We start from the raw sequence: 18,301 nt of genomic DNA on the forward strand, positions 1-18,301 counted from the left end.
AGCTCGCAAGATCAGGATGGTTTGTACGAGGCTAACTTTAACTGTAAGTACTTATAAAATAATCAACCAGTCTCTTAAGTTAAAGTGGCTACTACTATACAACCCAAACTGAATTCGGTCATCGAAGATACTCAGTCATTCTAATCCAATGACCTTCTTCCAAAGCTGAGGTGCCACTTGGAAAAAGTAGCTTTTTCCACAAGTCATTGCCACTGTGATACCACACAAAATAGATAGCACCAGACACTCCTAAATGTAATCTGTGCGTGACATAAACCAACAGGGGCCACTTCAGAGACTGTTTTCTCTAATGGCGAAGTCCGTTTTCTCACAATGTACAACCTTAGTATCTACTGTGGAAACAGAGATTACAGGACTTTCTTCGTGACACTTTCCCCTTTATCTCCTTGTCCTTGTCAAACGCTTGTTATTCTCCGGTCTAAGATTTCATGTTAGTTTTCAAACAAAGGATGGGCTGTTCGGACTTAGGTAGAGGCAGTCCAACTCAAAAAGGTATTATGTTTGTGCCAAAAGGATCCGCTTCAACCTTCGGAAGTGGAAGTCCTGTTTTAGATAGGACGGTCTCCAATTGGAAATACACCTCACCCAGTGCATTTTTAGATTCCTCTTTTTGTAAAAAAAAAAGATTTAAAAAATAAGAAACAGTCTGATGCCCCCCAAAACAGATGTTTACTCTCTCCATGGCGATGCTAGCCAGAGCTAAAGGAGAAGAGAAACTAAGCTGGTACACAGAAACCACACAGGCACAGCTCGGGTGTGCTTTCACACCAGCCTCCCTGACAACCAGGATATTACCCTTTCCAATCCACACACGTGTACTATAGACTCATAGCAGAACCACAGAGCTGAGAGCCCAGTCTTTACTGCCAGGAGAGCTGAACAGGAGGGCCAGTGTGAGGGTGACAAGTCCCGTTTATCGGTCTGGAGGTTAAGTACGTTAACATTGACTTGTGCAGTCACAAGGTTAAGTTAAGTTGTTTTAAGCAGAGGGTTGATCTTGAGGTAAATCACATTTTATAGAGACAGACACCATGCTGAATACAGAGCAGAGAACAGTGTTGTGCACTGTCATTTCCAACATCTTTATTCAGTGGTACATTTTAGTCAGTGCATAAACATACAAAGAAAGGAATGTTGAGAAAACACCTGGGACTCAGAACTCTGTGAATTCTGACTAATGATCCAGAGGGGAATTCTGTGTTTCATTACGATCTCTAGCAGAAAAACAAAAGACAACAAAGAATGTCTTGATGGGATAGAGCGAGAGAGAGCAAGATCGAGTGAGAGAACGAGGGAGGAGGGGTGGCTATTAAGGGAGGGAAGTACACAACGCGGCATGGAAACAATCCATGCATACAGTACTGTAGTTTCCCCAACCTCCATTCTGCCATATGACAGAGAGAGAGACCACTCACAGCTCTGTGCATTTAATTTGCTCTGGTAAGCCATCCATTTTGTAAACAGCTCTAATGACTGCAGATCAGTAGTTCTGAGTGAACGGCGAAAAACAGGCAGGGGTCTGTTATAACCAACACTGCCTCGCTTGCGTCGGCAGGAACAATTGAGGAAAAATCGATGTGCAGTCAGAGGGTCCCATCCTGTCCGCTACAGGTTTAATTGAAAATATGCTAATAGTGTGCTACCAGGTGCTGATCAAGATGAATCACCCTGGAGCTCTGCCGTGAGTCAGAGGGGAGAGCTGGGCTGGCTGGGGAGACATGGCTGCTCTGCTCCATCATAGACAGGACAGGAAGGAAGATCCAGCATAGATAGGACAGGAGGGAACAACAATTGGTCTACAGCAGGGATGGGAAACTTTGATAGGGGTGGGGGCCACAAAAAAAAACAGAACTCATGAGGGGCCACAGTGTCTCGCAAAGAGAACGACAGTAAATCGTTACGAAGAAATGAAGGTCAGTCAATCCGGAACATTTCTAAAACTTTGAAAGTTTCTTCAAGTGCAGTCGCAAAAATCATCAAGCGCTATAATGAAACAGGCTCTCATGAGGACCGCCACAGGAATGAAAGACCCAGAGTTCTCTGCTTTACAGAGTTCAAGTAACAGACACATCTCAACATCAACTGTTCAGAGGAGACTGTGTGAATCAGGCCTTCATGCACAAATTGATGCAAAGAAAACAACACTAAAGGACACCAATAAGAAGAAGAGACTTGCTTTGGCCAAGAAACATGAGCAATGGACATGGAAATCTGTCCTTTGGTCTGATGATTTCAAATTCAAGATTTTTGGTTCTAACCGCTGTGTCTATGTGAGACGCAGAGTAGGTGAACGGATGATCTCTGCATGCGTGGTTCCCACCGTGAAGCATGGGGGAGGTGGTGTTATGGTGTGGGGGTGCTTTGCTGGTGACACTGTCTGTGATTTATTTAGAATTCAAGGCATACAACCAGCATGGCTACCACAGCATTCTGCAGCGATATGCCATCCCATCTGGTTTGCGCTTAGTGGGACAATCATTTGTTTTTCAACAGGACAATGACCCAACACACCTCCAGGCTGTGTAAGGGCTATTTGACGAAGGAGGAGAGTGATGGAGTGCTGCATCATATGACCTGGCCTCCACAATCACCCGACCTCAACCCAATTGAGATGGTTTGGGATGAGTTGGACCGCAGAGTGAAGGAAAAGCAGCCAACAAGTGCTCAGCATGTGGGAACTGTTGGAAAAGCATTCAAAGTGAAGCTGGTTGAGAGAATGCTAAAAGTGTGCAAAGCTGTCAGAGGCAAAGGGTGGCTACTTTGAAGAATATTTTTATTTGTTGAACTACATGATTCCTTATGTGTTATTTCATAGTTTTGATTATCTTCACCACTATTCTACAATGTAGAAAAAAAGTACAAATAAAGAAAAACCCTTCAATGAGTAGCTGTGTCCAAACTTTTGAGTGGTACTGTATATACATACACACAGTGTCAAGAAAAGGTATGTGAACCCTTTGGAATCACCTGCATTCCTACATAAATGAGTCATACAATTCGATCTGATCTTAATCTTAGTCACAAAAATAGACAAACACAGTGTGCTTAAACTAATAACACAACTTATTGTATTTTTCTTGTCTATATTGAATACATAATTTAAACATTCACAGTGTAGGTTGGAAAAAGTATGTGAACCCCTAGGCTAATTACTTTTTCAAAAGCTAATTGGAGTCAGGAGTCCACTAACCTAGAGTCCAATCAATGAGACGAGATTAGAGATGTGGGTTAGAGCTGCCCTGCCCTATTAAAAAAAAAACACTATTCACAAGAAGCATTGAACGATGTGAACCATGCCTGGAACAAAATAGACCTCAGAAGACCTAAGATTAAACATGGTTGACTTGCATAAAGCTGGACAAGGTTACAAAAGTATTTCTAAAAGCCTTGATGTTCATCAGTCCACAGTAAGACAAGTTGTCTATAAATGGAGAAAGTTCAGCACTGTTGCTACTCTCCCTAGGAGTGGCCGTCCTGCAGAGTTGACTGCAAGAGCACAGCGCAGAATGCTCAGTGAGCTTAAGAAGAATCCTAGAGTGTCAGCTAAAGACTTACAGAAATCTCTGGAACATGCTAACATCTCTGTTGACGAGTCTACGATACGTAAAACACTAAACAAGAATGGTGTTCATGGGAGGACACCACGGAAGAAGCCATTGCTGTCTGAAGTTCACAAACGAGCACCTGGATGTTCCACAGCGCTTCTGGCAAAATATTCTGTGGACAGATTGAACTAAAGTTGAGTTGTTTGGAAGGAACACAACACCGTGTGTGGAGGAAAAAAGGCACAGCACACCAACATCAAAACCTCATCCCAACTGTAAAGTATGGTGGAGGGAGGATCATGGTTTGGGGCTGCTTTGCTGCCTCAGGGCCTGGATGGCTTCCTATCATCGAAAGAACAATGAATTCCCAAGTTTATCAAGATGTTTTGCAGGAGAATGTAAGGCTACCTGTCCACCAATTGAATCTCAACAGAAGTTGGGTGATGCAACAGGACAACGACCCAAAACACAGAAGTAAATCAACAACAGAATTGTTTCAACAGAAGAAAATATGCCTTCTGGAGTGGCCCAGTCAGAGTCCTGACCTCAAGCCGATTTAAAATGCTGTATCACAGAGAGCGGTTCACACCAGACATCCTAAGAATATTGCTGAACTGAAACAGTTTTGTAAAATTCCTCCTGACCGTTGTACAGGTCTGATCCGCAACTACAGGAAAAAGTTTGGTTGAGTTTATTTCTGCCAAAGGAGGGTCAACCAGTTATTAAATCCAAGGGTTCACATACTTTCCCCACCCTACACTGTGAATGTTTACACGGTGTGTTCAATAAAAACATGAATTGTTTGTGTGTTATTAGTTTAAGCAGGCTGTGTGTCTATTGTTGTGACTTAACATTTGATCTGATCTTTGTCTATGACCAATTCAGAAATCCAGGTATTTCCAAAAGTCCATATACTTTTTCTTGCCACTGTATATCACATTTATTTTTTGGGGGGTGAAATTGGTCCACCGGCCAACAAAAGGGGTGGGGGGGAGTTGCCTGCTGGCCACCAGTTGCCCCTACCTGGTCTACAGAGAGAGAGACAGCAAAGGACAGAATAGCCACAGATCTACAGGGCCAAACATGTCCTCACAAACCATCTCTGTTCAGACAACACACACTTATGTTAAATAAAGTGTATGCACATACACACAAAACTTCTCTCTCCCTCTATCTTTTTCTCCCCCTCTCTTCTCTACCTCCAGGGGACATGCATCAGCGTGACCATGACATCAGACTACAGAGCAGAGAAGTGGAGCCGGCACTCCAGCGTACCGTTCGATCCATTGACATGGCAGCCTCTGCTCTCAGCTGCAGCTCTGGATCCATTGTCTGCATCCCTCCTCACTGCCACACACGGACTTAGTCAGCACAACAACACCGCTTATACCCCACTACTGCAGCCAGGTAGGTACTGCAAGCAACCATCAAACACACACTGACAGCAACAGAGACATGTGCCCACCTACCTGAGCCTTCATATATCTGCCACCTCTGTGTCGAGTGTCGAGGAGACAGAGAGAGTTCAGGTGGAGCTGAGAGCCCCTGCACTATAAGGCAGGCTCGTTGATCTACGTAGAGCTGAGGTCGATAAACAGGCTGCTAAGCTAGCAGAGGAGAGGTGGATAGAGGTGGGATATAGTGCTGTCGTGTAGGCTGCCTGGGGTTAAGAGACATGGAGCACCAGGCAGGAACCTCTATCGGACTGATTTATTCTTTAGTCATCAGCACATTCCCTTGAATGTCAATGAAAAGGAGAGTCTCTCCCTGCGCCCTCCCCCTAACCGCTCTCGCTCTCTCAGCTGCTCTGTCAATCTTGCCTTCTCTCTCTTTCTCAGTCTACTTTCAAACCACCATCTTTCTCTCATACACTCAGCTGTTTTCTCTCTCCCCCTTCATTCCTCTCTCTCTTTCAGTGCATTTATTCGGCTGTGGCATTGATCTCGGGCGCATTGGGGACGTGTCTGTCCAGAATCAGTTTGTTGCAACGCTGTTTCCATGCCTCTCTCGCGCTCTTTCTCCACTACACATGACAGGACCAGAGGGGAAATCTGATCTTTGTCAGACAACACTCTTGAAACAACTGTATTATAAATGTATACTGACTGAATCTGGACTGACTCCTCATACTAAATAATGTATTGCAATCTATATTGGCTTGTAAAATAAGCATTATATTTCAATCTTAACTGGTTTGACTCAAACCACGCCTGTAGCGTATGAATGGAAAGGAAAAAACGAATCCCTGCATGCGATTGTATAATCTGAAACGGAAACCATGGACATCGCTAGCGGAAAACGTTGTCAGTATCATCCGGCTTCCAGGAAACCTCCACCTCCCCATCTTTCCTCTGGGCCTTGTGTCCTGTACAGGCCTCACTAAAGCTCTCTAGCCCAGTCCTCTGACTCTATGCTGGGCCAGAGACCACAACACTGTGTCTGTCAGCACCTTGTGGAGCACAATAGAAACAGCTCTCTCAATGGAAGGTTCCGTTAGTCCAGATTCCAGTTACCACAGGATTTACCTATTGTAAAATAGCTGTGCTTTAAAATGTTATTTTTTTTGTATTTGTATGAAGCAATCTTGGAAACCCAGAACCAAATGTTGCGTAACTGCATCAGCTACTAGATACATGTCATGTACGTCTGTCCACGTGAGATTAGTATATATGAATATATCAATCAATCGAATGGCTCTAAACTCATCTACGTCAATTTCAACCCAGCATTAACCTGGGTCTAGTACATCATATTCATATCATATTTCTTCCAACACAGTATAATGCTGCGGTTTTTCTCTTTCTGCTCCCAGCAGGCAACCGCCACTTTCTCTGAACAATAGTAAGTAAACGTTAGTTATAGATCTCTATAGAGACAAGCAGTAATCAGATGGAGGAATCGCTGGAAAGACGCCAGGTAGAGAGAGAGAGAGAGAGAGAGAGAGAGAGAGAGAGAGAGAGAGAGAGAGAGAGAGAGAGAGAGAGAGAGAGAGAGAGAGAGAGAGAGAGAGGAGAGTAGAGAGCTGAAGAATACTCTGAGGGAATACACAAGCCAATGGCTCCCCACATCCCCTCATCTCTTATTTCTCGGTCCTCAAATGGTTAACAGAGTGGAATACTTGTCTAGTTGTTTGTTAGGGTAAAGACATCCCACATACTTTCATTTCTCAGGTCTCTGCCCTTTGGGAGTTCAGTGGCATACTTGTTGTTGTCTGGGAGTTAGTTCGTTTATCTGTCTTGTTAGTTAGCCAAGACAGATAAAGGGCTGTGCATCTCTCCTTCACTTACTACAACTAAACACCAAAGCAACTGTATGGGTGGAGACTTAAGAGCTACTGTATGAAGGGAACTTGGTTTGGGAACATTTTAAGCTGTGGATGGGGACTCTGGTCCTCTTTCGTAAAAATGTTCTCACCAACAGATGGAGCCAGTGCACAGCAATTCAGTACCAAAACCATTCTGTGATTTCATTTGACAAGTGAGTGAGTGAAAATAGCGACTGCACTTAATGAAGGAGAATGTGAGCGAGAAAGAGAAGATGGAGAATATATATAGTGTGTTTGGGGATGAGCCGGAGTGAGCGGAGGAATAAGATTCTCTCTCTGGGGAGCTCATTTGGGGATTGTGAAGCTGACAGTAACAGTACTGTATAGATAATACTGTCTCTATAGAGAGAAATGGTTTGATTTCCAAGTCCAATACCAAGACAGGGGAATGAGAGACAGAATGACATGTTTCTGAGCCAATTACGGTCTCTGACTGAAATATTTGGCCATGAATCCCACTACAGTTGTTAAAGATCTTTCTTTAGTGTCATTTTGATGACAGAGAGCAATGGAGTAAGTCCCCATTATATTTAACTATAGAAACATCCATAACATATCCATTTTCCTATGGAAAAGGACTCGGTCCTTGAGAAAAATATCTACAGAGTAAAGAAAATAACCACTGCGAAAACATGTTCAGTTAAAATACATGTAAAAGCCTCACTGTGTCAAGACGGCTTTGTTGGAAATGTGAATGACTGTCATTGAGAAAAGCCCCTCCACGGTGAGGACCTGTGCACGTGAGCAGTGCACGCTCATCATCAAACGCTGATGGAACTACTGCACACAGTTGTCACGGTAACAGAAAAGGCTGACAGAAGAAGTACTTCCTAATAATTGTCAAAGAGTGATTTAGGCCTGAAGGCCAAATCAAATGAAACGCAAACGAGCATTGCTGTCGCGTAGACGTGAGGAAAAATAGACTTGCTTTCTAATTTGAAGCGCACGCCGCTTTGACGGCGTTGACGCTCACCGCTCGTCTGTTTTCTGTCATTCACTACGGTGCATTCTTATTCCTGCGTGTACACGCTCGTTTGCTTGTTTGTTTGATTTGGCCTTAACGCATAAAATGCCCTAGAAGGATAAACAGTACACTTCAATTATTATTTACATGCAACAGTCCCAACACTGTAATTTCTCACAGAGGCAGGTACTAATTTAAAGATGTGGGGATCCATCCATGGAGATCAAACAGTAGGCTTTGAAACCATGCTAGTAAACTGATTATACTCAGCAGTGTAGCGTTAGGGTTAGTTCATGCCCAAAATAATAAATACCACAACTTGTTAATATTTGTATTTATTTTGGCTCCCCATTCGCTGCTGCCAAAGCAATTTATACCATTTTAAAAGCATTACAATACATTCATAACACACTGTGTGCCGTCAGGCCCCTCCTCCAACACGACCACATATCTACAGTACTAAATGTGTATGTATAGTGCATATGTTATCGTGTGCCAATGTTTGTGTTGCTTCACAGTCCCCGCTGTTCCATGAGGTATGTTTTTAATCTGTTTTTTAAAATCTAATTTCACTGCTTGCGTCAGTTATTTGATGTGGAATAGAGTTCCATGTTGTCATGGCTCTATGTAGTACTGTATGCCTCCCATAGTCTGTTCTGTGTGCCAGTAGTTTAGACAGACAGCTGTGTATTCAGCATGTCAATACCTCTCATTAATACAAGTAGTATGTGTATCTGTGTATCTGTGTACATCCAAGGGCCAGCCGCGCTGCCCAGTTCTGAGACAATTAGAATTTTCCTAAGTTCCTTTTTGTGGCACCTGACCACAAAAAAAAGTTTGATGAAGTAGTCCAGTATTCTACATCAATAGGTCACAACAGGATGAAAAGCTACAGAATACTTTAACAGGGCAATCAATAGTTGTAGTCTCAGAGGATCGCACTCGGTCTAAAAAGTGTCATTTGCCAATTGTATGAATGAATGGGGCGTAAATAATGGTGATCCGTTAAGTTATTTGATGACCTCCAACATGTGGACTATACATCTATTAGCACAGGATCCATCATCAACCGGCTTTGAAGAATCTTGGCCTATGAATTTGTAATGCTTCAGCTTTAACCCAAGGCCCAGGGTAATTGATCTACTGTTCTCTTGTACAATCTCTCAGACAGACAGAGCTGAAAGCACTCCAGTGGCCCGTCAAGCTATTTTATAATATTTCTCTCTATTCCTCTCACACACACACACACACACACACACACACACACACACACACACACACACACACACACACACACACACACACACACTAAGAACACCTTCCAAAATTTGGTTGCTGGCCCATGTTGACTCCCAATCAATGCAAGCTTTATTTATACAGCACATTACAGACGTGGAATGCAACAGTGTGCTTTACAGAAAAAAAAACAAATAGAAAACACAGAAAATAAAAGCTGAAATATTTACTACACAACAATCATATAATAGCACATAATCATATATAGCACCCTAAGAAAAAGCTAAACTAAAAAGATGTTTTAAGATCTCCTTTTTATACAGTATGTCCACAAGTTTCGGCACCCCTCAGGTTTTCTGACAGACTATTCGAGAGGCTGGGGGCAAAACTAAAGGCTGCCTCTCCATACCTCTTGGACTTAGGCTTTGGGATAGTTAAAAGGTCAGTGCCAGAGAACCTGAGAAACCTACTGGGTACAATCACCACCTTCCGGAGACACCTGAAACCCCACCTCTTCAAGGAATACCTAGGATAGGGTAAGTAAGGGTAAGTAATCCTTCTCACCCCCAACAAGATTTAGATGCAAGTGGCTGTTCCACTGGTTGAGGTGTTTGCACCAATTTGTAAGTCGCTCTGGATAAGAGCGTCCTAAATGACTTAAATGTAATGTAAATGTACATAACTAAAAAGCATGTGACATGTAATGGGGCGCACAATTGTAGATTGAGTTATAAACCAATAGAATATTTTTTCAATTAATTCTAAAACTCACAGGCAGCCAGTGCAGAGACCTTAAAACCGGTGTAATGTGTGCTCTCAGTCTGGTCTTGGTCAGTACCCATGCTGCAGCATTCTCTATGTTTTGCAGTTGACCAATGGTTTTCTTGGGAAGACCAGACAGTGGAGAGAATCAAGCCTGCTTGTAATAAAATAAATCAGCCTGAGAGAGAATCGGCAGCACCTTGGAAATGTTCCTCAGGTGGTAAAAAGCTATTTTGGTCACATTCCTAATGTGTGATTTGAAATTTTGTTCAGAATCTAAAATAACACCTAGGTTTTTTACCTGGTGTTTTATCTTTATTACCCATGAATTAAAATGTGCAGCTAGATTCTCTGTGCTTTGGCTCCAACAATAAGTACCTTGGTCTTGTCTTGATTTAGCTGGAGGAAGTTGTGAGCCATTAAGTATTTAAATCACCAATTCAGTCCAATAATTTATCCGTGGAGCTAAAAATCCTCTGGTGACACAGAAATTAAAAGTTGTGTATTGTCTGCGTAGTAGTGAAAATCAATGCTGTGCTTTCTGATAATGCTGCCAATGCATAACACATATAAAACTGAACAATACCGGACCCAACATCGAATGATATTTATGTTCAACTAGGCTGACAAAAAAAACTTTTGACCAGTTAAATAGTTCCTAAACCAATTTAGAACTGGATCGGAGAGGCCAACTCACCTCTCCAGTCTGTCCTGAAGGACAGCATGGTCGAATGCAGCACTTAAATCTTAGAGTACAAGGACAGAGAGCTGTTTGGCATCTGTGTTTGCTCTAAGACAATTTACCACATTAACTAAGGCTGTCTCTGGGCTGTGTTGGGCACAAAAAAACAGATTAGATGTTTTTTTTTTTTTTAATACAGTTGGCACTTAAAAAATAATTTAGCTGATTGAACACAAATTTCTCCAGAATTTTGCACATGAATGGAAGGTTGGAAATTGGCCAAAAATGGCTAAGAGCTGAAGAATCTAGATAACTTATCTTCTTACGCTTAACCCAGTTGTGTCAAATTGGCTGGATGTCCTTTGGGTGGTGAACCATTCTTGATACACATGGGAAAATGTTGAGTGTGAAAAACCCAGCAGCATTGCAATTCTTAACACAAACCGGTGCGCCTGGCACCTACTAATTAATATACCCTGTTCAAAAGCACATACATCTTTTGTATCGTCCATTCCCCCTCTGAATGGCACACATACACAATCCATGTCTCAACTGTCTCAAGGCTTTCTAAAAATCATTCTTTAACCTGTCTCCTCCCTTTCATCTACACTGATTGAAGTGGATTTAACAAGTGACATCAATAAGGGATCATAGCTTCACCTGGATTCACCTGGTCAGTCTGTCATGGAAAGAGCATGTGTTTTGTACACTCAGTGTATAGCGTTTTGGAATGCAACTCTTCACGTGCTCCTACTATGTACAGACCTTACACACACACACACAAACACACACCTCACTCACATCATATCATTCAAAGACAGATAACGAGATAAAGAAGATGGCAACCTTGTGATTCTGCAGTAGAGCTAAATTGGTAGCTAATTCTGGCTAGAGGTAGTGGCACCATACTCTTTGTGTGCATGTGTTTCGGGTGCGTGCGCGCGTGTGTGTGTGTACGCTCGTGTGGCATAAACCATATGGTGCAGTGTGTGTGTGAGAGCTGCAGTGCAGCAACATGAGCTCATCTATTCTCTCCTATCGTCCCCACCCCCTCCTCTCCGCTCTCATCATTACATAAGTTAATGCAGCACGCTCCCTCATTATCCACCAGGCAGCCACAGAGACGAGATGCTAAGGAATATGACATCAAAAGTAAGAGAACACAAGGGCAGCTAGAGAAAGATGCAGAAGAAGAGACTGAGGCAGTGCCTGACTTTGAGCTACAGCAGTTAGAGCTACACTGATCATGCAAATAGAAGTATATGCAGGAGTCAATGTACATTGTGGCATTTCTTAGTGTACTCTGGCCATCAACACTAGAATACTGTGCCGAAAGTGAAAGAATGGGAATCGTGTGAAAGAGTGTAGCTTCACTGCCGTAGCAAAACAACTTCTGATGTATTGTGAAAGAATGGGGATCGTGTGAAAGACCAGAGCAAAACAACTTCTAATGTAATGTGCCCTACCACAAGAGATTTCAACAACTCAGACTATCTTAACCCAATAACTCTATCAGTACTCATTAGTTAGGGGAAAATGGATTTGAATTCAATCACTTTTTGACAACAGCCCTTTTGTTTTAAACAAGAAGTGGTCAGAAAGTGGCCCTGAATGCCAAAAACATTCAGATCAAAAGTTGACCCATTTTGCATTACCCCACCCGACCATGTCTTCATCATGGGAAAAGAACGGTTGAGTTGGATATAATTTAAAAGCTTATTCACAACATGCTCTTGTAACACAGGGTGGGTGACGTTGCGATCATTGAAATATAATTCATAGAATGGGCCAATCCCCTCAAACCACTGCAATTTACCTGGTACACCATTGCAATGTAAATTGAATTGAAATTGTGCACTACATTTTTGTTGTTGTAGTGGGGACAGTAACATTAGTAATCTCTAAAAATGTAACTTTTGGGAAAACGTTTTTTTGATTTTGACAATTTAAAAAGTATGCATTAAGGTGTTTGTAATAGAATAAATGTGGCAAAAATTAATGTAGACATTAATAAATGCATTCCAAAAATGTTTTACAATGGTGGGGGAGTGCCAAGATGGAGGCACGGTGGCTTCAACACAGTGCCCTCTATTAGTCATCTAGTGTATAAATAAATCATTGATCACAACACATGACCAACTGCAGTGCACAAGGACCATTCTAAGAATTGATGCTCAGCAATCACAGAAAGGGCTATACTTTTATGCATTCAGTGTTCAAGGTGCAGTCTACCCTCTGGGAGTAACACGTTTAAATTATTAAGATGTGGACACTCACTCCAACATTCAATAGAGCTAAAGAACTGCACACACACATAGCCAACAGTAAAGGGATTTACTGTAGTCACACAAGAAAACATCTAGGGGATACAATGTATACTGTGTAATTTCCAATTGAATACGCTCACTTTGGGTGCAAAATCAATTATGAACACAGGTGAGTAAACTTGTGAATTTGTGTGTGTGTGTGTGTGTGTGTGTGTGTGTGTGTGTGTGTGTGTGTGTGTGTGTGTGTGTGTGTGTGTGTGTGTGTGTGTGTGTGTGTGTGTGTGTGTGTGTGTGTGTGTGTGTGTGTGTGTGTGTGTGTGTGTGAGAGAGAGAGAGAGAGAGAACGACGCACTACTTTCAACATGATCAATCCATACTTCAACAAATACAAAGTAGCTCAGTTGGTAGAGCATGGCGCTTGTAACGCCAGGGTAGTGGGTTCGATTCCCGGGACCACCCATACGTAGAATGTATGCACACATGACTGTAAGTCGCTTTGGATAAAAGCGTCTGCTAAATGGCATATATTATTATTATTATTACAAATATCAAACTGTCCAATACTGTTGGCTGGAAAACAACCACACTTCAAAATGGCAACAACTGCTCATTACCATCTCCCTCAAATGGCATTTCTGACCAAAACGATTTCCCCAGACATGTCTAAGCTGTTCCACACCAGAATTGAACTCACCACAGTGGGAGGACACGTCATGTTACAGCTTTTCCATTACACACGTCTGTCTCCTCTCTGCCCAGAAAAGATCTGTCAACATAAACCCAGCGTACCAACACAGGGACCAAACGTGCAGAATCCGGAGTCTCTCTTCTCTGGGTCCAGACGAAGGTCAAGATGCTGTTTGTCAAGATGTCCAGTTTAAGTCAGAACAGCTTCAGACCAGGTCCACATTCTGGCCTGTACTTCCCACGGGGCTGGGTTAGTCCATTTGCTCTTCCTAGAGTCTATCATGAGGCAGGGTTGTCACAACAACCCCAGTTTCAGCCTATTCCACCCCAGTGTCGACACAAACAACGTTACAGACACGGACATGGACACAATGACTGACACAGACACAGTTGGAGATGCAGGAAGTGTATGAGACTATAGTAGACTCCACTGGATTTCACATTCAGATGAAACCCAACAGCCTGATCTCTTGTTTTTCCCTCTGGATTGGGGACAGGATGCAGGAGCGTTCGGCACCAGAGATGCTATCCAGACACACATACACAGTAAATAAGTCATGGCTGCTGTGATCCACTCCACTCGCTGCCCTGGAATACGGATCAGATCAGGTTGCGTTGCTTCTACTGTGTCATTTCAGCTGCTCTCACTGTCAAACAGTCAGACCATTGTTTTCAACAACTCCCTCAAAAGCCTCTTCACTTCAGACAGTCTAGCTAGCCTTTCTTGCAAAACAACCGTTTGTTCCTGCCAGAGACTAACTCCACTTGAACGAGACACCTGTGAAAGCTTCAGAGTCTGAGATTTTATCGGAGGAGACAACTCCGGGAGGAGGCTGGAGAAAAGTTGAGAAATGAAAACTTTTCAGAAGCACAGTGTGTTTTGAAGAGACAGGCATTTTACTCCTGGGTCAGTCAATGTCTTGTGAGGGAGAGATAACAGTTTATTTATTTAATCAGCACAACTGGGTTCAGAAGATGTATGACTCGGAAAAAAAACACAGAAAGGTGCAAAGTCAGGAAGAAGTAAACGGAATAAGCCAATCACAACACAAGCCTATTAAAGGTCCAATGCAGCCCTTTTTATCTCAATATCAAATCATTTCTGGGTAACAATTAGGCACCTTACTGTGAATATGTTTTGACCATTTTAATTGAAAACAAAAATAGCTTCTTAACAAAGAGCAATTTCTCAGGCAAGAATTTTGCTAGGATTGTCTGGGTGTGGTCTGAGTGGGGAGGGGGAAACAGAACATTTGCTGTTATTGGCAAAGACATTTGGAACTCTCTTATTGGTCTATTAACTAATTGGCCATGGCTACGGATACAGAGTTTTCGCCCACGCCCGCCCCGCCGGATCATATTCTGCTCATGTGTTATTTTATGCACACATTTGTTTTTCTAACGTAGCTGCTGCTCACACTCCCGTCGTGATCCTCTCTTTTCTCGCCCTCTTCTGAGCCATGATGATGTAGCCTACGCCTGTCTCTGCCTCATATTTCTGAACAACTGAAAAGAAAATAGGCCTGCGGCGATGCGAATGATAATTCCAAAACATATGTTATGAAGGCTACAACCGTCTCTGTCGGTTGTCACGGATATTGCAGTTGCACAAACAGGACGCAGACAAAACTCTTAGGAGAAAAAAAAACGATCGGCGTTGGCTAATCTTTATAGTTGTTGCCGTATTGTAGTTCCTCAAAAAAAAAAGAGCAGTACTTAACGGCCTGCCTGCTTCCTGCGCAACTTAGCCAATGTTTGCAATGATGGTGGGGAAAAAAACAACATTAAATCTATGAGGATTCTGTGTTATGCACTATAGCCCGTTACCATATATGTGATTGAATATTATCTGCTGTTGGCTTGTGTGGTTGTATGTGTTATGCAACATAGCTGACTTGAGACATTGTTAACAGTTTCAGGGCCATGGGCCTTTATCATGATGGAAAAATACAGAATAACATGAAGACAGGAACTGTGCAATGAGTTGGGGGGGCACATACAGAATGTAGTGTTGCGAGAACAAACTGTCTTTTTGTTAGATAACGGGAGCCAGGTGCCTGATAACTGTATATTCTACACAACTACAACGACTGACCGCCGGAGAGCCCTGGGGATGGGACCAGCTCTACGCCAACAATCAACGATAGGCTGGGTGAGACTAAACCCCGCCCAGTCTCTACTCTGACAGGCCGGCTCGGAAGCAGGAACTACTTCTGTCATCAGAGTATATTATAATATCTTTGTCAGGAACAAGTCAGTTCTCTGTTTGCCCTGCGAGGTTGGACAGAGAGCCCGTATATACGAAAATTGCATTTACCACTTATTGCTTAGCTAATAAAAAATACATAGTATACAATTCGGTGACTCAGTGTCATATTTATCCTGATACCAGATTCGATTGACACAACCCTAACAAATCGCTAATAAGACTGTCTGTCCTGCTGCGTTCCACCTCTGGGCAGCCAAATGTTCTAGGCAGCTGAGGGTGTTTCCGGACCTTTGAAAAAAGTCTGACAAATGGGCGAGATCATTATGCCATATATGCTGATATCGTGAGTAAATAGCTGCATGCAACTCAGCAGCTAAGAAGAACATGAAATCGCTAGACTGCCTGTTTGTGTTGTACTTATGATTGCAATACTGACAATAAAGTTTCTACAAACATGCCAATAATGTATTTTGTGTAAAACATGTAAATAGCTGCATGTAGTCTACTAGCTGCATTATGCTTACTGAGGCATGAAATGCAATAGTTTGAACAGTTGTGTATACAACATGAAGTTTGTAGGCTACACCAGCGACCAGACAAAGGCGATCAAGCAAGGGGGGAGCGGCGGGAGCAAATATCCATATTTTTAGCCTGGCCAAATTGGGATAGAGAAACTCTTTATCCATAGCCACTCCGTAAATATGATATCACCAGGGAGGCCAACATTTCCATTCTACTAAAACAGGTTGACATTTCATGTGGTCTTATCAAACAACTCTTACACAAAAAGGCCATTAATAATTTATTCCAACCTCATAGCGTGGAAATGTATATAAAATTACAGGAAAAAAAGTTTTGCCCTGCACTGGGCTTTTAAAAATAAGATTTTTAAAAAATGTAGGGACATTCAGGAACAGACTTGCTCCTTTGAATAAAATGTCCTCTCATATTCCAATTTACCCCACAGGACTACCTGAGACGAGCCCTCCTCCTGTGGATTGCATCGAAAAAATATTTTCATTTCCAAATGAATGATTGGGTTACTATGGGTATGTAAATGCTAAATCTAGGACACGTTGCATTGCTGCCACTCCTACTGTCTATGTGTGGATTTAGCCTGACACTGATGATACACTTCCAGGGTATTGAATATGTAACATTTCTCCAGGAGTGCTTCCCTCTCTTTGGGGCCCAGTCAGAAGTGAACCAACGCTTGCGGTCTTTTACCAGACCAGGCAGTAGGAGTCATTACAGATCATCTCCTACCTTACTGTTCGGCTTGAAATGCAGTACTTCCACATCACATTCCACGCGGCAGTGACATCACTGCAGACGCCAGACACGCAGGGGAAAAAATGTGCAGCATGGAACACGCAGAGAGGACGTTTCAAAATGTCCCAAACGCACCAAACTGTGGCAACTCCCCCTATAACAGTCAGTGGTGGGACACACTGTACCAACTCCCATATACTAGACCACAAATTACACCCCGCATCCTTTACTTTCCATAGAAAAACACAGAATTCTTTCTCTTCTGGCTCCAGTTTCTTCAGCTGCGCCTCTTAGAAGTTCCCTGTCCAAGTTTATCCTGCCCGAGTCCACACTCAGAAAGTCGCTAAGACTAGCAAGTTCGCCTGATGACCAAGTTAGGTAAAGGCTCAGTACAGTATATGTCTAGGCTAACAGATTAAAAGCGTCCCTCCTCGTAACAAAAGGCTCTCCACCCACACTGTGAACTACTACACAACCCCTCCCTCTCTCCTTTCTCGGAGGACACCCCTTCTTTTTCGTTCCTTACAATGCACCCTAACCCATCTGGCTGGGACTGCCTGTGATAGCCACGGGAGGTGGGCTAGGCATGCCTGTGTGCTGTGCCGTGTATGTGCCTGTGGTAATACATGGGCCCATATCCAAGAACGACAGAGCTCTCGATGGGAAGGCCAAGCGGGGGGAGGGTTAGCCCCAGTTCAGCAGCTGGGAGAGGCTGTTTTGAGTTACTACAGCGGCCTTGCTTGAACAACACAGCTACTAAAGCCATGGAACTCAATGTAACCATGTTACCGTAAACTCTTTGCTGATGTTTCGAGTTACGCCCCATGACCGCATCTTTCCAGTGACTCTGAGGAATTAGGAGCATAATGAAGTCTTTTAGACCAAGCATAAATTACTTGGCTTCTATAACAGGTTTCGATAATGGAATAAATAAAAAAACAGCCCTGTAATGCTAAATGTTTTCCAAGAAACTATAGTGTCAGAGAGAGAGAGAGAAAATGACTCAAGTAAAAGTGAAAATCACCCAGTAAAATACGGCTTGAGTAAAAGTCTAAAAGTATCTGGTTTTAAATGTACTTAATTAGGGATGGAAAAAAAATAATTCAAGTAAAAAGTTAAAGTAAATGCTATACATCAAATCCCTTACATGAAGTAAATCATACGGCACGATTTTCTTGTTTTTAAAATGTGCGTATAGCCAGTGGCACACTCCAACATGTCATTTACACAGTATTTGTGTTTAGTGAGTCCGCCAGATCAGAGGCAGTAGGCATGAATTGGACCATATTGCTGTCTTGCCAGAGCATTCAAAATGTAACGAGTACTTTTGG

General features: G+C 42.7%; 1 protein-coding gene across 7 annotated transcripts in view; it reads right to left on the reverse strand.

Annotated features, from left to right (window-relative positions):
* LOC118361403 (IQ motif and SEC7 domain-containing protein 1-like) overlaps positions 1-18,301 on the reverse strand; it is a 182,404-nt gene that overhangs the window by 50,667 nt on the left and 113,436 nt on the right. The window contains exon 1 of one of the 7 annotated variants that reach the window (XM_035741300.2): positions 16,965-17,416. The exons of 5 other annotated variants lie outside the window; for them this stretch is intronic. In XM_035741300.2, the coding sequence (XP_035597193.2) occupies positions 16,965-16,999 (35 nt within the window). In that variant the 5' untranslated portion in view covers positions 17,000-17,416. Of the gene's footprint in view, positions 1-5,035; positions 5,451-16,964; positions 17,417-18,301 lie in introns of those variants that run through there. One more of the 7 variants, XM_052483120.1, reaches the window with a different exon arrangement.

Source organism: Oncorhynchus keta, chromosome 28 (assembly GCF_023373465.1).
Source record: "Oncorhynchus keta strain PuntledgeMale-10-30-2019 chromosome 28, Oket_V2, whole genome shotgun sequence".
Taxonomy (NCBI): Eukaryota; Metazoa; Chordata; class Actinopteri; order Salmoniformes; family Salmonidae; genus Oncorhynchus; species Oncorhynchus keta.